The sequence below is a fragment of the Papaver somniferum genome, chromosome 1 (genome assembly GCF_003573695.1).
Source record: "Papaver somniferum cultivar HN1 chromosome 1, ASM357369v1, whole genome shotgun sequence".
NCBI lineage: Eukaryota > Viridiplantae > Streptophyta > Magnoliopsida > Ranunculales > Papaveraceae > Papaver > Papaver somniferum.
This window is the reverse complement of record NC_039358.1, coordinates 164,653,438-164,674,251: the sequence shown is the minus strand read 5'-3', so window position 1 is coordinate 164,674,251 and position 20,814 is coordinate 164,653,438. Positions and strand designations below refer to the sequence as shown.

The following is a 20,814-nucleotide window of genomic DNA, read 5'->3' as shown; positions in this document are numbered from 1 at the left end:
ATTAGATATGGAAAAATTCCAATCTTGCAAAACAGGCAAATCTAAAAAGAAAAGAAAACAAATTGAAAACCATTTCTCTTTTTCTAAAGCCTGAGATGTGCAGAATCTTGTCTCTTTTGATCAGGCACATAAGACAAGATGCACTAACCAACACAATTTTAAGTTGTGCTGGGGTGAACAATAATCTGTCCACCAGATCCTTTTCGATCGGAATTCATAAAACCCTGTTTCCCATAGTGTTTAGACCATAAACTTCTTTCTAATGGTCATGTCTTATCCTTGGAAACTAACTTCTTTGATGAAGATAAAATCTTACATACCTCAACGGTCTTTTGAACAAGTTTGAGCTTGTTTGCTAATCGATTTGCTCTTCGTTGAAGTTTATTGACATGTCTCAATTTGTGTTTGTACTTAAAACACTTTGATAGTTCATGACCTTTGAGTGAACAATAGGAGCATGTCAACCTAAAATATAATTCAGGCGCCTGAGTGGTATGCAATAAACTTTGTCTTGGTTCAAATAATTGCACTCCACATATCGGTGCGTAAGGAGACAACGATGCAGGAATACGAACGACTTCTTTATTCAGCATAGTCTTCAAGCACTGGTGATACGACGAAGGGACAATCCTATTTTCATGGAGCCACGGTCTCCCCAGTATCATATGGTAGTCCGGGTCCTTCTTTATGACTTCAAATTTCACCTTTGACTGAACGGGCCCTACAGATAAATTCAAATTGACATACCCGTACGTGTTGGTTTGGTTTCCTTCGAAGTATGTCATCGTGGTAGGCCTCCGTACGATCTTTCATGGGAGAACCTTGGCCGTCCTGAGTGTCTTGAGAGGGATCAAATTCGAAGACGCTTCCGTGTCGATGAGAGCCCTCTTGAATTCCGAGTCCTTGATGCGTGCAATAACATATAGGGCCCGGTTGTGACCTTCCTCTGCCATCACGTCTTCTTCTGTAAATGTAACATTATTCAAAGACATCTCTGATGTTTTTGAGGTTTCTGGGCGCAAAGGAGTTAAATGCACGTCTAGGGATATTTGGTTGATTGCAGCAAACGTCTCCGCCCGCTGGTTCTTTGAAAGATGTAAAAGTTCGCATAAACTTTCCCCTAGAGAAGCCGTTTCCTGATCCACCGGACTATGGTTCATAGTGAAGCTATTGACCTGAGGAGGATCGTTGCAAGGATCAGTCCCCAGTATAGAAATCTCGGTCACAGGAAAATCGCTCATATCTGACGTCATATTGATGAGGAGATCGAGTATGCCGTTTATTGCTTCTTTGATCAGGTCCATGTTCTTTGCGCGAACCTCCTGCACTCGTGCCAACTCGATCAATGTTGGGATTCTTCCAACTGCGCCATCAGACATGCCGTCGGAAAGAAGAGCATATTCGTTGGAGGAATTCCAATCTTGTCGATAATAACCCTCTTTTATTGATTGACCAGGGAAGTCCTTTCCAATATCAATTAGATATGGAAAAATTCCAATCTTGCAAAACAGGCAAATCTAAAAAGAAAAGAAAACAAATTGAAAACCATTTCTCTTTTTCTAAAGCCTGAGATGTGCAGAATCTTGTCTCTTTTGATCAGGCACATAAGACAAGATGCACTAACCAACACAATTTTAAGTTGTGCTGGGGTGAACAATAATCTGTCCACCAGATCCTTTTCGATCGGAATTCATAAAACCCTGTTTCCCATAGTGTTTAGACCATAAACTTCTTTCTAATGGTCATGTCTTATCCTTGGAAACTAACTTCTTTGATGAAGATAAAATCTTACATACCTCAACGGTCTTTTGAACAAGTTTGAGCTTGTTTGCTAATCGATTTGCTCTTCGTTGAAGTTTATTGACATGTCTCAATTTGTGTTTGTACTTAAAACACTTTGATAGTTCATGACCTTTGAGTGAACAATAGGAGCATGTCAACCTAGAATATAATTCAGGCGCCTGAGATGTATGCAATAAATATTTTCAAAAAGAAGCACAACACTTGATTTTTCTTCCAGATTGATTGAGTTCTCTTCTGAAAGAATATCGAGATTGATATATGTATTTCTACAATTATCAAAATCAATATTTTCAAAAAGAAGCACAACACTTGATTTTTCGTCTTCATTAGAATCATAGTTGTCAGACGTTTCATCAAGAGTTGCAGCTAGACCTTTGTTCCCAGTGTATTTCTTATGATTTGGGCACTCATTTGCAAAATGGCCAAAACCTTTACACTTAAAGCACTGAGGCATATCCTCGTCATCAGTTTCATCATCATCTCTGTTTTTAGGAGGAACATGATTATGGGGCTTAACTGATGACCTGGATTTATCTCTAGAAAACCATTTACATCTCTTCAAAAGAAGATCCCTAAACTGTCTTGTGATCATCGAGATTGACTTGTCAAGATCTTCATCTGATGAATCAGCCTCAGAAAGATCATCTGATGAATCAGCCTCAGAAAGATCATCTTCAGAGATGCAGACACCTTTACTTTTATCAAGTAATTTGGTGTTCTTTTCTGCTTTGAAAGCAATATCCTTTCCAGATTTGGATGTATGCTCATGATCAAAGATCTTTAACCTCCCAACCAGAGTATTTTTGGAAAGCATTGCGAGATTATTTCCTTCAACGATGACATGCTTCTTAGAATCGTATCTGGATGACAGCGATGTGAGAATTTTCATCACAATGTCCTTTTCGGAAATAGTCTTACCCAATGCAAAATATGGATTAACAATTTCAAACACTTTGTGATTAAACTCATTAAATGATTCTTCATCTGCCATACGAAGGTTTTCCCAATCATAATTTAGGTTTTGAAGCCTATCTTTTTTTTCACAGGTATTCCCTTCAAATACGGTTTCTAAGATATCCCATGCTTCTTTAGACTTTGTACACTTAGTCACATGTTGCTGAAGATCTGGGGTAATGGCATGTATGATAGCATTTAAGCCGTCAGAATTTTGCTTTGCAACAAGGATTTCTTCTGGACTATATATACAAATATCCCTAGGTATAGATACATCTCCTTCTGTATTAACCGGAGGATCATAGCCATTAACAACACATACCCATGTTTGAAAATCACGAGCTTGAAGAAAAGCACGCATAGCGATTTTCCACCACAAGTAGTTTGAGCCATCGAGGACTGGTGGTACGTTTATGGAGATAGAATTTCTTTCTATAGAGTCAGATCGCTACAAACAAAAACTTATGAGGTCTTAAACGTGTTTTCCAGCTCTGATACCAATTGAAAAAATGGGGGTACAACAACCTCACCCAATATTTCGCTTAGCAATCTGTATGGACTAACTCCAATATAAGTTTAAGAGAATCAACTAGACAGCTAGACTCAATCTTAATAAAAAGTATATCAAAGAGTTATATCTCAATTTCTCGATTCAATTCTTGCTCAAACAAATAGAAATCTGCGAGCCTGATTGAATACAAGAGAAATAACTTGAACGGTACCAAAGACCAATGTTCAAGGATCAATCAATTTCAATCAACAACCAAATGTTGGATTTACCAATTGCTCGATTCAACGCACAACCTATGATATTTCAATTATATAACAAAATATAATGCGGAAAAGAAATAACATAGACACCAGAAGTTTTGTTAACGAGGAAATCGCAAATGCAGAAAAACCGCGGGACCTAGTCCAGATTGAACACACACTGTATTAAGCCGCTACAGACACTAGCCTACTAGAAACTAACTTCGATCTGGACTGTAGTTGAACCCCAATCAATCTCACACTGATCCAAGGTACAGTTGCTCTCCTTACGTCTCTGATCCCAGCAAGATTCTACGCACTTGACTCCCTTAGCTGATCTCACCCACAACTAAGAGTTGCTACGAACCAAAGTCGAAGACTTTAATAAACAAATCTGTATCACACAGAAGAGTCTACAAGAATAGATAAATCTGTCTCCCACAAAAATACCTACGAGTTTTGTACCGTCTTTTGATAATCAAGGTGAACATGAACCAATCGATATACCAGACTTATATTCCCAAAGAACAGCCTAGAAATATCAATCACCTCACAATAATCTTAATCGACTAGCGATACAAGATATTGTGGAATCACAAACGATGAGACGAAGATGTTTGTGACTACTTTGCTATTTTACTTATCAGAGAAATTAATCTCAAGACAATCTTACGATTGTACTCAATTACGATAGATACAACAAGATCAGATCACGCAACTACAAAGAAAATAGTTGGATTTGGCTTCACAATCCCAATGAAGTCTTCAAGTCGTTAACCTACAAGGTCTCGGTAGAAACGTAAGGTTAAAGGAGATTCGACTCTGGCTTATACAACTAGTATTACACATGAGGTGTGGGGATTAGGTTTCCCAGTTTCTAGAGTTCTCCTTTATATAGTCTCCAAATCAGGGTTTGCAATCAACGTTACCTTGGTAACAAAGCATTCAATATTCATCGTTAGATGAATACCTGATTAGATTCAAGCTAATATCTTCCAACCGTTATATCGAACTTAGCTTGTTATACACAAATGAAATGTAACTTCATTTAGGTTTGAGTAACCATACCTAAACGTGTACACCTAGTTGATTCAACAATAGTTAACCAATGGTTAGCCATACGAGCACTTTCATATCAACCTTATTCTTCTTCACCATAACTAGTTCAAATGACTCAAAAGAACTAGTTAGAGAGTTTTTCAATTGCAAAAAGTATACAACAAGTATACAAGACACAATCGAAGCAAAAACAGTTTTGATTCACTCGAATCAATTCATGAACATTATAGCCACGGTTTGCAAAGATTGCATTCCTTAATTTATAAATGTCTTAGTTCACGAATTAAACCGTTTTTAGAAAATAACCCATTTAAGTATGCATACCGTTACACATACTTAAGTACCCGAACTTAGCTTGTTTTCAGTTCACAAACTCCAGCAGAAATTCACGGGATGTGAACTTCCGACAGTACGCGTACAGGTAAGCGGACTTAGCTCTGGTTATCCCGAACAACAAAGTTCGCATACTTTGGTTCAAGGATTTTGGACTTACACAAGTATGAACACACATACAATGTTTATATACAAACATGGTTATATATTCTAAACTCTCATCTCAATCATTGAAACATTCTTAGAGGATGTTATATAGTTGTTATTCACAAACTATTTTTCATCAAAGCGATTTTCAAGTAATTGAAATAATCAACATGACTTTCGTCACTAGTAAAGATGAACCTGGCCAAAGCGAAAGCTTACCAAAACATATTTCGAGAAATAGATAAGCGAGATAAACTCGACTCGAAATAGCAAATGTGTATAATCGAAGTCTATATAGCAATACGACTTTTGTTTCAAGATAGGAGATAGAGTAGATAGACTTTTGAGTGATAGATAAGTTCAAGTCTCCACATACCTTTTTGTCGATGAAGTTCAACCAGTTCCTTGAGTAGTTCTACGTCTTTGCATGATGAACACCGTGGAGTCTAGAGATCAACTACACTTTCTATCCTAGTCCGAGACTTAGCTATAAGTAGAATAGAAATCAAGACTTATAGTTTTGGCAACTAAACTTGACAAACAAGCTTGAGATAGCAACGCTTGCGAGTTCGACCGAGCAATGCTTTAAAAATTCTCAAGATTTGCAATGAATGGAAAAATTCGGTTTTCCTAATTCCAATAAATGGTTGTCCAATATTTCTGAAATCTATCAATAGAAAATCTCCAATTAGTAAATGCACATCACTAATTTATATTCTCTAGAGATATGCATTTAATTGCTGATAATTAAAGCATATAAAACTAAAAACCTTAATTAAAAGATTCTCAATTTATTCCGGCACATGATCTCCTTGAGTACTAAAGAATATCTTTGAAAAATAAATGATAAGATTTATTGTACGTGTTCAAAGTATGTTGACATCTTTTCACTGTAAATCCTTATTCATATTTACATGGATCTACATTCTTGGAATCGGTTATACTACACTTCCAAACAAGTTTAGGTTGACCTGTATTCCAATATAACTATGTGATTGATCAAATATCAAATCACATACATGGGTTCAATCTGTTCTACCAATCATTAGGATTGGTTATGCCTTAATATGGAAATACTTGTGGTCGGTCACACAAGTGACCAGGACCGATTACATCAGTTACCAGGATCGGTTGGTATTGCTTGTGATCGGTCACACCAGTTACCAGGACAAGTTACCAATTACAAGGATCGATTACACAATACTCTGTGATCAGTCACACCAATTACTAGGATCGGTCACACCAATTACAAATATTGATCATACCATCTCATGGTTATTACTTAGGATCGGTTACTCCAATTAATGAAGAACCGGTCCTACCAAATCATAAGTCAGGCATTGGGATTAGTTATACCAAGATACATAACATAGTTATGATCGGTTCTACCATCTCACACATATTGATCATCCAAAGATTTGCATTGAATAGCCGGACCAATAAACCTAATGATTTCCCTTTCAATTCATGAAACAAGTTCATGAATATAATTCCTTTAAACGAATGTAAAACATTGTTTCCTAGGATGAAATCTTCACTATAACCTATTCACATAATCATAACAATATATACAAGATTATGTTGATGTCATATCTACGAAGTTCAAAATATAAGCGTTATTCTTCGTAGTCTAATTCCCTAATACTATGATCATACAAGTCACATCACTAGAGTATTATACAATACGTACAGTATATACAACTTCGTAGTTATGTTTTCAATATAGCACGACTTGAAAGATACGTTAGGAATGAAACAGTTCAAGTCAATATTACTAACCTCAAGTGGAAGGATGATGTCGTCGTTGTAGTTCGCTACTTCTTCATATTCTTCGGGTCTTCGGAGTAATACTTGTATGTATCAACATTCCTAGACTTTCTAGTCTAACCTAAACGAAGTTGACTCTAGTATATAATCAAGCGAATTTATATGAGTTTTGACACACTAAAATATGACGACCAAACTTGACATACCAACGCTTGGTAAGTTCAACCAAGTTATGCTCTAACAAACATCGATGTGAATTCAATGTTCCAAGTACGAGTGACTTACAGTTCACTAGACTAATTGACTCATTATTTTCTATTGAATATTATTCCTTTCACATTCACTAAAGGCAATTTATAGATGCATTTTTTATTACCACCGTGAGATATCGTATGATAACTGTTTGAATAGATTTAGTAGGAAATTAACAAAGTGTGATTGTCTCTTGGTTCTTAGGGAAACTCCCATGGTATGGATGTAAAAACATCCATAACTCAAGGAGAACCCCTATATAAATGGATGACCAAAATTTTATGGAGATTTATCTCACTATGTAAATTTAGATATACATCCATAAATTGGGACCTATTTTTTCTGTTTTTAAAATATTAAAAGGATAAAAAAAATATCATAAGGTTGCTCCACGACCGGATGAAACCACAAAAAAAAGCAAAAAAAAATTCATCCGGTCACTAAATGACCGGATGGGAATAAAGAAAGTAAATATATATATATATATATGTAGTCATATCCAGTCAGTTAATAACCGGATGAATAATCCAAAAGCAGCCCCTCAAATTTGAAGAGTAACTTCTTGACTTCACAAAGATATGGCGGATAAATTTACCCATAGTGACAATATTTGGTCCATAAGATGTGGATGATTTACTCTTCCATAAGAGTTTCCCTTAGGGATCTTATGTAACTTTTAATCTTTATACCAATTACGCAACAAATATTGAGCATTGCTTTGCTCGATTATTATTTGTGATGATCCAATCATAGCATGGTACTCTATAAAGAAACAATTCAACAAATAGTTGTGCATTTCTTTGAGAGCTTCATGTAAGTGGTGTTGCCTTATTACGAAATAAAAGAAAATTTATCTCATTTACTTTAGAGTGTTACAGTTCATGAAGATGATATACTTTTCATCATAATGCATAAATGATCCTTATAAATTATCAAGCACTTTAGAATATATCTCAAGTTCTTTAGAGTAATCTAGTCTCATGGAAATAAATATACTTCATTTCGATGGTGATTGGATTTATTTGGAAGGATCTGTAGAGTTTAAATAGACCGGTTGGGTTATTAATATAATACTTGGATTTCATTTGAATTTGAATTTTCAAACAAGGAAATAACATTTGTGATGTATTCCATTGATTGTCATGTGATCATGACAATGATTCTCGATGGGAGTAGAGTTGAGTTTCCGTTGTAATGGTTGAGAAGAACTTGAGATGCAGCTGATAATGGTGATCAGGATGAAGATGGAGAAAAATAAGGGGTTGTCTGATTTTAGAAATTTCAAAGATGGATAATGAAGATAATGGTGGTTATGGAGTTATGTTGGAGGTGCAACTCGGGTGATAATTCAGTGAGAACCAAGATTGAAGCAAACAGGGAAGATGAAGTTGTGGATTCAATGATCACTGCCATTGATAGCAGTTTGATGATTGATGGTCGATGTTGATCACGCGTGGCAGTTGTTAATGGATTTGAATATGAATAAGGAGTTTGTGAGTCAAAAGGCTAGTTCAAGTATTTGTTGAGGTTCTCAGAGAGTTTGAAGATGAAATTAGTGTTGGCATAAATGATCCATGTTGTTGATAGTATGTGGGATGACTAATGATGAAACAACGATGAATGATGACTGAAATAATGGTTTGGATCTTGTGAGAAGCAACGAGAAGCAGTGATGTTGCTGTTAGTGATGGCCATTGAAAAATGGATATAGTGATGGCAAGACGATAGAGGAGTTTGAGACAAATTCAGGTAAAGAGAGAAATGGGAGAGAGTTTAGGAAAACTCAGAAGAAATAAAATGTCACGGACAGAGGAATGTCAGTAACATGAATAGTTGGAAAACTAAAAATTCATAAACATTGAAAACTCACAGAGAGCAGACTGTCCGAGGGAATATGAAAATCCAGGGAAAAATATTTTTTCACGGAAATATGTGTGATCGAGGATGATACATTGTTAGTCTACCAGAATTGATAGTTGAACAAGCACAAGTGGATTTTGACTGTCAGTCCCAAAAAACTGACAAGATAAAGAGTAAGTGGACTGGGCTTTTAACAGTCTTTGTGCATGGCCCGATTAGTTGTGAACATGTTTCTCCACGACCAAATTAGCCTAACAAGGTTTTAGTGAGTTTTGGCGGGTTTTGGCAACCATTTCGCACGGGATTCGAGGCACAAAGAATTCTACTTTGTGTAGTTATTTAGGAGACACTATAATATGCCACAAATATCATAAAATACACATATTATTGCTTCTCAACTGTCACTTTAATCTGCTAGTACTACCAATAGAGAATTCCATCATATTTTTTTATGTCTATGGTATACGACGCATCATTGCTCGTCTCAGCAGATACTTTATGCTTTATTCATCAGAATAACAAGTATCTATAAAGCATGCTAGACTCATCATCGAGAAATATGTTACTCATCAATATGTTAAGACTAGCATCTATGTTAACAATTCACAAAATAAATATATGTCTATAAAGACTTAACCCTTCTCGAGAAATCAATAATATCACATGGGGGATATTCACTTGGATTTTGGTTTGGCGACTTACAACACGTGCGATACAGCAATGCACCCACGATGAGAAAGTAAGTAAGTCGTGGTGGCAGTTGAAGGAGTAAATGGAGTAGTGGTTTTGGAACCACCAAGTCTCCCTAATGAGGTGGAACTGGTTTGACCATGATTTCCACTTCTCTACTCCTCCACTTCTATACAACTGCCACCACTTACATGACATAAATGTGTTAACTACCACTGCTTCAAACAGGTTCTTCCACATATTGACATGATATGACAGACAAAACCTTTCTCTCAACACCAAAACACCACATAAGCTTTTACTCAGTTTTAACACAGATAAATCATCTCCAGAGCAGTTAAATACATCCCAACATTGGCACTAAATTCTATTGATCTAAACACCTTCTCAGCTTTCCTCCCTATAGATCGACCCCTTTCCCCTTACTGTGACTGAATCGAGACTGGGACACCCATTTCTTGCTTTAGATCAGAATCATATGGATTGGTCTCTCAAACTCAAAGCACTTCCATACAGTGCATCTGTTTAAGCATTTAGACGACTTGGTCTCACTAGCATCAGCTTACTCCATCATTTTACCTTTTCTCAGTAAAACGTTTTTACCCCAAAACAATAACAACTTTCATTTTTAGCCTCCATAGGTATCATTCCTTCCATCAAACTTTTCAATCTCATACTTTGTCGCCATTATAGATCGCTTCTATCCGAGGCTCTCATGCCAACTTATTATAACAACTAGCTCAAGCACAATCAAGATATGAAATAGGAAATGAAATCAAACACCACAAGCACACACATGACGCAAAATTTATAGTGGTTAGATCAAATTGATCTACATCCACATCGAAGATGACGAAATCATTCCACTAAGATCAAACAAGATTAAAATATATCACATTATAAACCCCTTTCAAATCAGCATCCCTTGTACTTCTTCACTTTCTTAAAAACAAAAGAACACTCAAGTGCAAAGAAAATAGTCGTTATGTTTCTCCTATTCTTTGACCTAGGGGTGTAAATTGGGTCGGGCCGGGCAGCCTGGCCTAATTATTAAATGGGACGGTACAGGGAGGGCCAGAACATCTCTTACCCATGAAATTAAAAGGCCGAGCGGGCAAGGTTATTTATCTATAGTTAGTACACATGGCCTGCCCAAGCCTGTTATGTAATTTGGGCTCGGGCGGGTAGGGCTGAGAAGGCCTTGAATATATTACATACATATATATATTATTAAAAATAAAAATAAAGTAATTGTGATAACACACAAATTTTACTTTAAATTAATAATCAAATACGAGATTGAGTTGGGAACAAGATAAACCAAGCTTCCTATAATTTTTCCTACCTTAGCTTTTGCTCAATATTTTCTCTAAAAAGTTAGCAAATTTAGATTCCTATGAAGTAAAAGTTAAGAAATACATAAGAGAACTATGAGGATTCACTGTATTAAGTATCTGTACCAAGTATATTCTAGGATAAAAAAAAATGAAAATAGTTATTTAGGCTAGGTAAATGGATAACATTGACGTGCTAATAGGGCGGGTAACATTGACGAGCTAATAGGGAGGGTATTGGGTCGGACAAGAAAATTTAAACTGTGGCATGTGCCCGCACTCTTATTTAAGTGGTATAGGTCGGGCCAGCTCGTAATGGGCCACGGGAACCCATGATCTATCATGGGACAGGGCGGACGCTACTGGGCCTTGGGCTGTCGGGCAGAATTTACACCCATACTTTGACCTAACTCTCCCGATGCTTTTATGTCTCAAAAAAGGAACTAATGGACTTACCTTGTTATGGAGTTAGAGAACATAAGCAGACCTAAACAAACGCCCAACAGTTATATTCAAGGCACAATACAAAAAAAGTTACACACTTATGGTATGCAAACACTTGATACATATAACATGTGTACATGTTGCACCACCATAAGTACATGTTTCTTTGTAATGGATAATGCTATTTTTTTTTGAAGAAGTAAATTTATTATTATTGACTTCGATACTGGGTAAATACATTAAAGATGAAAAACATGAAAAAAGAATACGTATATCATGTATCACAAAAGCGTTGTAATACAATATAAGTATCAAAAACATGATTTCCACACAAGTGACTGATGATGTTGAGGGAATGGCATTTAAATTATGATTTTTCCGTATAAAATTATCTTTCTCTTCTTCTTCGATGAGATTAAAATCTCTCATGGATGGAGAGTAATATGCACAATAAATCATCATCACAATCAAACCGTGGATCCTTATAGAAACGTAGATCTACGTCATCATGCCGGAATAAATCGTCTTCAATGATCATTTGAACCAATTATTGAAATCGATATAAACGTCCTTCAGAAAACCCGAAATAGCATAACCAATCACTGTAAAAGTGCATTGAAACATCATCTAACATAAAATTGCCGTAAAATATTATTTATTCTAAACAAAAAATAAAAAGGAAAAACCAAACTTAAGTTTCCAAAAAATGCGATTTTTATTTTTTTTGCACAAGGGGTAGTAATAATGTTATCTAAATTTGCTCGGAAAATATAAGATTTCGCTCATATCTTCCGAGAAAATCTAGATTTAGGATGAAGAAAATAGGAAAATGGGATTAGTTTTTGAGAGAAAGGATTATCACCATGAGAAAGAGAGAGAATATTTTCCTGTCCGGTCAATGGATAACTACAATCCATCTTTGAGTATCTAGTATTAGACAAGTGGTAACCCCCTTTCAGTAGTAACACTCACTTACACTCTTTATTTCTCTTAATCATTGTGTATGTTTATTATAACTCATAACAGCTGTAATTAATAATAATTGTTTCTGTTATTAGGTCTTCTCTAGGATTGTAAAACGTGTGTGGTCAGTATGTTTCTGTCTGTATTTAATGTCCTGTACGAACATCTTTTCTTTGTAATGAAGATTATTTTTCTGTCTCTGAATCTGTCTACTATGGTATCAGACGACTATAACGATCTAATCATGTTCTTCTGCAATAATTTTCTACTCTGATTTCTCTTCTTTCTCTAACATCTTCATCTTCATCTTCATACGAACGTTTAAAGATTCATCCATTCAGAACGATTACTATATAATTCTTCTTTCAGTTCTATATTTTCTTCAACTTCTTGATTTTCTTGATAAATCCCTTTCAATCTTTCTTTATCTTTGTCATTTTCTGATCTTTTTCTAATGAAAAATCCCACTGTTAACTCAATTTCTAAAATTCCAATAAATCAACTCACTAGTATTGTTCAATTGAAACTCAAGGAAATAGTTCATCTCGTCGTGATTCAATCATTGCTTATCTCAGTACACAATTTCCAGTAAAAGATTTAGGTGCTTTACATTATTTTTTGGTGTTTAGAGGTAAAAAGAAACAAATCTAGTCTTTTCCTAAGTCAAACCAAGTATGCTTTTGACTTATTAGGAAAAATGAATCTTGTGGGCATTAAACCATGCTCTACTCCTTACCCTCATCAATGAAACTCAGTGCCAATGATGGTGGAATCTTGGCAAACTTGTGGGCATTAAACCATGCTCTACTCCTTACCCTGCATCAATGAAAGTCAGTGCCAATGATGGTGAAATCTTGTGACAACAAAAGCTCCATTGATCTTGCTTAAAATCGAATGTTTCATAGCAAGATGAAACACGTGACTCTTGATTTTCACTTCATAAAAGAGTTGGTTCGATCTAAGTCTTTACAGGTCACTTATCTCTCTACACTTCAACAGATAGCAGAAATTTTCACTAAAGGGGCTGGCTGCACCGAGATTTGATTTTTTGAAGACCAAACTGAAGGTTCTTTCCCCACTTCAGTTTGAGGGAGGGTAGTAACGCTCACATACACTCTCTATTTCTCTTAATCATTGTGTCTATTTATTACAACTCATAACAGCTGTAATTAATAACAACTGTGCCTGTTAGGCTGACCCCTATGGGCTAGATTGAGCTGCTAGATTGGCCAAAAAGTGTTGCAAATTAAGAAAAAAGTGTGGGAAAAAAATTAACACTACTTCTGTCTACTTCTCTCTCCTAGCAAGTGCTCGCAGTTCAAGTAGCAACGAGATTGAAATGTTGAATAATTCAGCGCTCAAAAAGTGACTATAACGCTGAACGGTTCATCGTTGGGAGATTAATTTTTTAATCTAACGGCTGAGATTTAAAGCGCTGAACCAAACAACGTTGTATAGTGATCCCAGATGACGTGGTCTTCTAATCTAGCTGCTAGATTAGCCATCCCATAGGACTTAGGAGGTTGCCCTAACTGTCGTGGATGGCCAATCTAACTGCTAGTCTGTATTTAATGTCCTGTACAGACATCTTTTCTTTGTAATGAAGATTATTTTTGTCTCTGAATCTGCCTACTAGTATTCAGAACTAATTCACAACACCGAACTCATTTCCCACATATGTTTATTGCTCGATGAATAATACCAGTACAAATTATTCATATTTGGCATGCTTCATACATTCATAATAAGAGTGCAAGCCATGGGCTTTGTAGTATGGCTGGAACTAGCAAATTGACTAACATTGATTAACTCTCAGGAACTCACACTTTTACGTTTAGTTGATTCCGCTCTCGACCATCTCTTTATTCAGCACTACTCTGAATGACTTTGGTTGCATCTGCCCAATTCGAAGCACTTCCCGTACGTGGAATGCTAGGAAGCCGAGTGTACAAATCTACTTGGAACATAACAGTACAGTCTTTCCCGTTACTGCCATCATCTTCTTCTCGAATGACTGCTCTAACTTTGTGGAGAGGATGCACAAAACTAACCAATCCATTCCCACTCATGAAAATGCATCCTGTAAAATGTTGATTATTATACGACGGATTGACCTATTATATAGATATGGATATACCTATTCAGTAGTTTATAACATCAGGGTCCATCTTATATACCAGGAGGGAATGCTGCGCAAGACTTTCCGCAAGACTCTGATATGATATCGGGAGAGTCAGAGCAGACTAACGATCCATCTCCTGCCACACCCCATTTGAATTGTATACCCCCGTCACGGTCCTTCAAAACACCCATGTTGATTATCAAGCTATACCTATTGTGCATTTTCTTTTGGCTGTATATGATATAATGTTAGTGGTAAAGTATAAATGAACTAAGATAATCGATAACTTACCCGAGCAGCGAAAAGGTTCTTATATTTGGCGTCATATAGAACGAAGGCAAACGTACCAATAAGATCTCTGATGACTTGATCAGGAGGATATGGTGCGCGGTCTCGAAGAACTTTGTAGACTTCTATAATTAGCAGTGGCTCATTTGTATGTAGAGAAAGGCCGTAATGCCGTTTAAGTTCACAAATGTTCGCTAAATTGCCGACGAAAATGCAGAACACATCATCCATGACAACAATTGACCTGCAGTATTTTAGCTGATAAATTGGTTTCGATAATATTTAAGTAATATGAATTGCATTGCTATCAAAACAAGTCCCGTAGCTCAGTTGGTTAGAGCGTGGCGGTTCGAGCCCCGCCGGGACTAATATTTTTTTTTATTTTTTTTTCTTGAGAAGTCACTTCAGTTCGAGTTCATACTCTTTGGAGAAATCACTACAGTTTAACTTCATAATTTTTGGAGGTGGATATATATTAACATAAATGCACATATGTAGGAGTTACCTTGGCTGCAGAAGATTTTCACCATCATGGGATAAAGCCATAATATTTCCATTGGCAAGGTTATAAATTGATGAATCTGGATGCAATGATCGAAAAACTTCTGCAATTTCCCTGCGACACTTGCATGACGATGATGGAGATGCAGAACGAATCAAAGGAATGCTTAGTTCTTCAGGAGGTTTCCCAATAGATTTTTCAAAAACAGCCAACATCTTTCAGACAAAAATTTTCAACTCCAGAGCACGTTAAAGAAACTCTTTCCAAGTATATAACACTACCAATTTACTACCAATACATCAAGTACAGCTTCTGATGATGAACACTTAGTATATATCATTTACATAACTGAAATGATTATGCTAATCTACGCCGCCAATGCGACGTGGCAGTACTGGTATTTGGTTGGTTCTGCATGAGTAATGAGGTGGCCATTCTTAGGTTGTTTTCAATCTTCATACGTGTTAGTAGTAGAAAAGTTAATTTCTGGTACAGACAAACCCATACAGTTTCTTTTTTCTGTTTTTCTTCCGTTTAGTTCATTTCTTTCTGTCTTCTTTCTGTAAATAGAACAAGAAACTTGTGAAGATATTGTTATGCAAATGGTTATCCATATAGCTGACAACTGAACTAAATCTGAACCCATCCCTATTTAATTGCTATACCAATATGTTTGGAACTGGAGCTGGAACTGGTTTGATGATATAAGTGGTTCCCATTCTTGATAGCTTAGAACCAGAACATAAATCAAAAAAGCTGCCCAAATTAAGAAAACGAAACAAACGTACGCAAACTACTTCTACGAAGAATCTTTACTTTATTTCAAGATAAAATGGTAACTATCAATGTTAATGCATTATATAGAGCGTGAATTGTGAAAGAAGAAAGTAAATTTCCAGACCAGCAATAAGAGCAACCCAGGACACAACCAATGACGAAGAGCTGAGGAGAACTGTCACTAGAAAAGTGAGCCAAACTGAAAATGAAAGAGCTTAAGATTACTGCTTGCTGCCATTTCATCTTTGAAGAACAGAGAGATGTCAGCAAAAAACCTCTGTAAACAGTCTCTTCCAGCAAAGGTGTAATGAAGCAATAGAGAAAGAAAAATGCCATTTTAGCAATTGGGCCACTTGAAAGAATCTCCTTCTGCATTGGGTTGTTCACATCCTGATATTTAGAACAAAGAAGAAATGTTTAAAAGTGCATAATCAACAATGTATGTTTATCAAGTTTCACCTTGACATTTCACAAAAACAAAGGTGAAAAACAGAAAAAGGTTTGCCAAGATGATGCAGTAGGTTTTATTTTGGAAGTCCTTGATCAAGTCTGTAAGAACTCACAAGATATTCCATCTTCTTAAATCAACTAAGCATGATACAATGCATCAGTTCTGTTAATCATAGGAAAACAGGAAAATGCATACAAAGAAAATATATGCGCATTGGACTAACCTTGGGACCAATTAGAATGTCAGCGACAAATGATGTAAGAAAAACCAAGAAAATGAGAAATCCAATGCCTAAACATGATGCCTTCACCCAGTTCCTCTGCTTTGAAAACTCACTACTTTGGAAAAATAAATTTGCCAGCTTATAGTCTGTCTTTTTAGTGTACCTCAACAGTGCTAAAGTCCCAAATAACTCCATAGTTACAATCAAAAGTATTGACACTGCCTGCATAAAGTCAGCAAGTAAACCCAGCTTTAGTATCAAATAGAATACACCGATACCAGCAGTTTTTTAACCGGGGAAAGCTGATCATTTCTAGTTAAGATACATCTTGGTAAAACCTGTGGTTGCAGTAGGCCTCACCTCTATCTGTGGATCAAGAACTGGCTGCTGCAGTATCTGAGCAACTGCAGATAAACCCCCAAAACTTAGAGGAACGTGTAAGCTGAAGAAGTATAAACCCATTGTACTCCAAATACTGTCACCATCCCACGGAGTATCCAGCGATGACAACACAGAAAACTCCTACTAAATCCGTTTGCCAAAAATAAACAAAAACTAAGTCAAACAGTTGGTGGTTAAAATAAAACTCCTAAGGGAACATTTTACATCTTACTAGAATTAAAATCCATAACAGAATGAAAATCGTACGAACTGAAAACCAACAGAGGCATCACTCTGCGACAAAACTTGCTACTTCGGCTTGCAAAATACTTCGTGGCAGTTGTAAAACTGAGGTAAAGCCAATCATGTGGAATCCCGATTGTTCGTTGATGTCCACTTTGACAAGAAATTTTGAATTTGCCAACTACTCTGGATATTTAAGTTTCCTACATAATTATTTTAAACTGGGAGCTTTTTAGGTCTGGTTACACCAAGAAAGAAAATCTGTTCACACTTCGAACAGCCTGGCAGTGGCAGTCTTCTCACAATTGCTAGTAATTTAGCCGTGCATGATGAAAAAGCTTCATTTTTTTGATAGGTTAAGCTCTAAAAACTTGGAACACCCCCAATAAAACATATGCAAGACTGAAATGCAACAAAGAAATGCGGTGAAGAGGATTGGAGGATTGATTCACTCGGGAGTCGGGTTATAAACAGCAAAATATTGTTCCAATTTTAACTGCTTTTATTTTAGATCTGTCCTAGTCTCCTAGATCTAATGACGTAAAAGTTTGTTGTGCTGGTTCTGCTGCTAGTAATCCAGACAGAACTAGTGTTGTTGTCATCCTCAGTGATTATGTTTTCTATGTTCCGGGATATGTTTGTGTAACGGCCAAGAAACCTGCATTAACTACTTTGGATGTAACCCTATTATTTTTGGTGTTGACAAGGCTATCCTGCCTGGAGTGGAGCGAGCTATGGGTTACTTCTCACTCTTTGCAGGTAACTGATTGTTTCATGGTTAAATAAAATTCAAGGTTTCTCACTTCTAGTTCAGGAGCCATGTTCAACGAGAATTGAGAACCGCCATATCAATTCCTATCATGCTTATTGTGAAACAAGCTTTGATGCTTATGCTTTGCCTACTAGAGCGGTTCTTTTGGTTGACGAGGATGTTCATGAAGACCACCCCTATTTTTGGCCAATATTGAAATGAAAAATGTTTTACTTTCATAAATCTTATGACTGAGTGCCTACAGTTCCTAAAGTTTATGACGAGTGCCTAGAGTTCTCAGTGCATCCGAAAGGCAACCTCGACAAGCATTACATTTGCATTCTTACATTTCTAAGAGATACATATAATGTAAAGGAAACATTGAGGCGGTACCATTCCTACCGTGGCGGGTACTATTACATATAGGACAAACAGATCCTACCCTACCCTGATCGTCGAATCACCCAAATGGTACCGTCCGCTGCTAATCTTGGTACCCGCCCATATAAATCATGGAGAAATTGCTCAATCAAATCTATTTCTTTACATACATGGTTTCAAATTGATAAAAGCCCTAGTTTTGATATACCTACATACAAGATTACACAAAGTTTCTACGGAAGCAGTTGAAGAAGATTTCATAAAAGAAAAATAAACGTAAGCTGAAGTGCAAAACTAGGGTTTTGTTTTTCTTACCTCAATGATGTTTTCGACATTGTTGTACTCCTTTTTAGTGGATGAACACTTGAATGACGCTACTACTGGTTTTGTAATAATAAATTTGGTGGAGAAAACGGAGAAATCTAGTAAGTTATTAGTTGGAATAGTAGTAGGAAATGTCCTTTTTCTATAGATTTCTCTATTGATGATGATTTTATCAGGTGAAGTAGACGAACTCCCGAGTATCATCTCTCTTCACGGTATCTGGACTGTACTTCCGTAGAACAATAATAATACTGCTAGATATATTAGATAGGATTTGTCAGTGCGGACAACTAACAGTAACTATAGTATCCCAGCAATAACATTGGACCAACCTACATCCGCGTTCTAGGTGTTTTGTCTTGATGTAGCGCAAGACGACTGGCTTAGTTTAAGAAGGCTAGTATTGGTGTGGGCTTATGAACACTTCCCAACGTTGTTCACGGACTACCCCTTCTTGAAGATCAAAAACCTTTCTGAACCCGAGGAGCATAGAGCTAAGAGATACGAGTTCAACAATATTTCGAATCCCGGTAACAATCGTCGATTGACAAATATGAAATTGGCTCTGGACGCGATGACTACCAAAGAGGTTGTGTTCGACCCTTACAAGGAGGCTAGAGAGAACCACCAAATTTTGAGGTCTAATAACTTTAGAACGGACCGTTGTTCCACCCAAAGGGATACGCTATGGCTAATCCCCGACGTGTCATGCGGCAACTTGGATATAAGCAATTACCTTATCCTGAGACATGCTCTCTTGAAAGGTACGAAGTTGACCATTCTCTGAGCTTTTCAGCTAAGCTGAAGTTGAGCGTAGAGTATGATCCAACTCCAGAACCAACATGTTGGAGGGATAGGGAACCACGTCGTTTGGTAGATATTAGTAACTAGGAGCTTACGAAAAACGGTGATTAAGCTCATCCCGACTACATGTTTTATTACCTGCAAGAGTCACATCCTTTTGTCGTGCGCCCGTACGACGTCGAAGTTCCACCACAGAAAAACCCTCCCATTCCAACTCCTACAGAGGCACCACCTACAATGGCTGGACTTCAAAAGACCGTTGGATTGCTAGTAAGTATTGTTAATTGCTTAGTCAATTAATGTACACATAATCTTATATTAGCATATATATATACTAATTATGTGTTGGATGTATGAAACTAGCGACGTCGGCTTAGCAAGTTGAAGAAGATGTTTGGTTGCAAGTACGAAAAAGGAGAGGTGCTATCCCTTGAAGAAATGAAAGAATTCGAGGAAAAGCTTGATAAAATGGAAGACCCAAATGCAAAAGCTTTGTTCGGGGAAACGAGGAAGGTACTCGCCAAGAAGCAAAAGACCAAGTGATGAACTCTTTAGTTATGTTTCTTCATTTGGATGGTGGTTGTTACATTTTGAAAATTTTCGAACTTGTTTTTGTTTGTACCTCATGATGAACTCTTTAGTTGTTTAGTTTACTTTTGGTTTATGATACCTGGATTAAGAACATTTAAGCACAATTCAGTTGTTTGGTTTATATTGAAGATGTTTAGATTTCTAGAAAAATGTATTTTTTGTAAGTTTTCTTTACACCAAGGGCGCCGACATTGAAATGTTTAGGTTCAACAGCGCCGACATTGCTTCCGGAGTAGATAAGTAATTAAAATTCCATGCCGCAACTAATACCGGTATTGTATTTTTTTTCTAAAACTATGCCGGAAAGTGGGGATGAAAGGGTCCAAGTTCCTGTATAAAATTTGAACTGTACCGGCATAGAAATATTTATAGGAATCCATGCCGGAATTCTGATTTTTTTAAACTTGGATAGTTTTGCAGAAAATCGGCATGGTAAATAAGATATCTTTCCATGTCGGCACTGTGTAAACCCTTCAGAAATTATAACTACAATGCCAGGATTGATTATAAATCTGTTATGAATGCTCTTTTTATTTCGTTCCTAGATAATCTATTACATTATATTTGAAACTTTAAATTAAAACATATTAAAAAACACGAAACTTTAAATTAAAACATAC

At 36.5% G+C, this 20,814-nt stretch overlaps 2 protein-coding genes across 5 annotated transcripts; both read right to left on the bottom strand.

Moving 5' to 3' along the window:
• Positions 1 to 14,023: 14,023 nt before the first annotated feature.
• On the bottom strand, positions 14,024 to 15,647 carry LOC113306689 (stem-specific protein TSJT1-like). The gene is made up of 4 exons (XM_026555600.1): positions 15,272 to 15,647; positions 14,770 to 15,010; positions 14,534 to 14,654; positions 14,024 to 14,436 (listed from the first exon to the last, which is right to left on the bottom strand). Exons 1-4 carry the CDS (start codon positions 15,481 to 15,483, stop codon positions 14,219 to 14,221), a joined length of 792 nt encoding a protein of 263 aa, XP_026411385.1. The 5' UTR covers positions 15,484 to 15,647; the 3' UTR covers positions 14,024 to 14,218.
• Positions 15,648 to 15,697: 50 nt separating this feature from the next.
• On the bottom strand, positions 15,698 to 19,037 carry LOC113306665. 4 transcript variants are annotated; one of them, XM_026555579.1, is made up of 7 exons: positions 18,791 to 19,037; positions 17,080 to 17,241; positions 16,720 to 16,941; positions 16,321 to 16,435; positions 16,170 to 16,244; positions 15,934 to 15,996; positions 15,698 to 15,828 (listed from the first exon to the last, which is right to left on the bottom strand). In XM_026555579.1, exons 1-7 carry the CDS (start codon positions 19,001 to 19,003, stop codon positions 15,803 to 15,805), a joined length of 876 nt encoding a protein of 291 aa, XP_026411364.1. In that variant the 5' UTR covers positions 19,004 to 19,037; the 3' UTR covers positions 15,698 to 15,802. The 4 variants fall into 4 exon arrangements, with proteins under 4 accessions (XP_026411364.1, XP_026411376.1, XP_026411368.1 ...); XM_026555591.1 differs by lacking the exon at positions 15,934 to 15,996; XM_026555583.1 differs by lacking the exon at positions 15,934 to 15,996 and having other exon boundaries at positions 15,770 to 15,828; positions 16,170 to 16,435.
• Positions 19,038 to 20,814: the final 1,777 nt, after the last annotated feature.

Coding starts and splice junctions, on each gene's coding strand:
- LOC113306689 (XM_026555600.1), bottom strand. CDS start 15,483: ATGTTGGCTGTTTTTGAAAAATCTATTGGGAAACCTCCTGAAGAACTA. Junction 14,655..14,769: donor AGAACCTTTTCGCTGCTCGG/GTAAGTTATCGA, acceptor GGTGTTTTGAAG/GACCGTGACGGGGGTATACA. Junction 14,437..14,533: donor TTGCGCAGCATTCCCTCCTG/GTATATAAGATG, acceptor AACATTTTACAG/GATGCATTTTCATGAGTGGG.
- LOC113306665 (XM_026555572.1), bottom strand. CDS start 19,003: ATGATACTCGGGAGTTCGTCTACTTCACCTGATAAAATCATCATCAAT. Junction 17,242..18,790: donor ATGTCGAAAACATCATTGAG/GTAAGAAAAACA, acceptor CGGATTTAGTAG/GAGTTTTCTGTGTTGTCATC. Junction 16,942..17,079: donor TTCTTGATCCACAGATAGAG/GTGAGGCCTACT, acceptor GACTTTATGCAG/GCAGTGTCAATACTTTTGAT.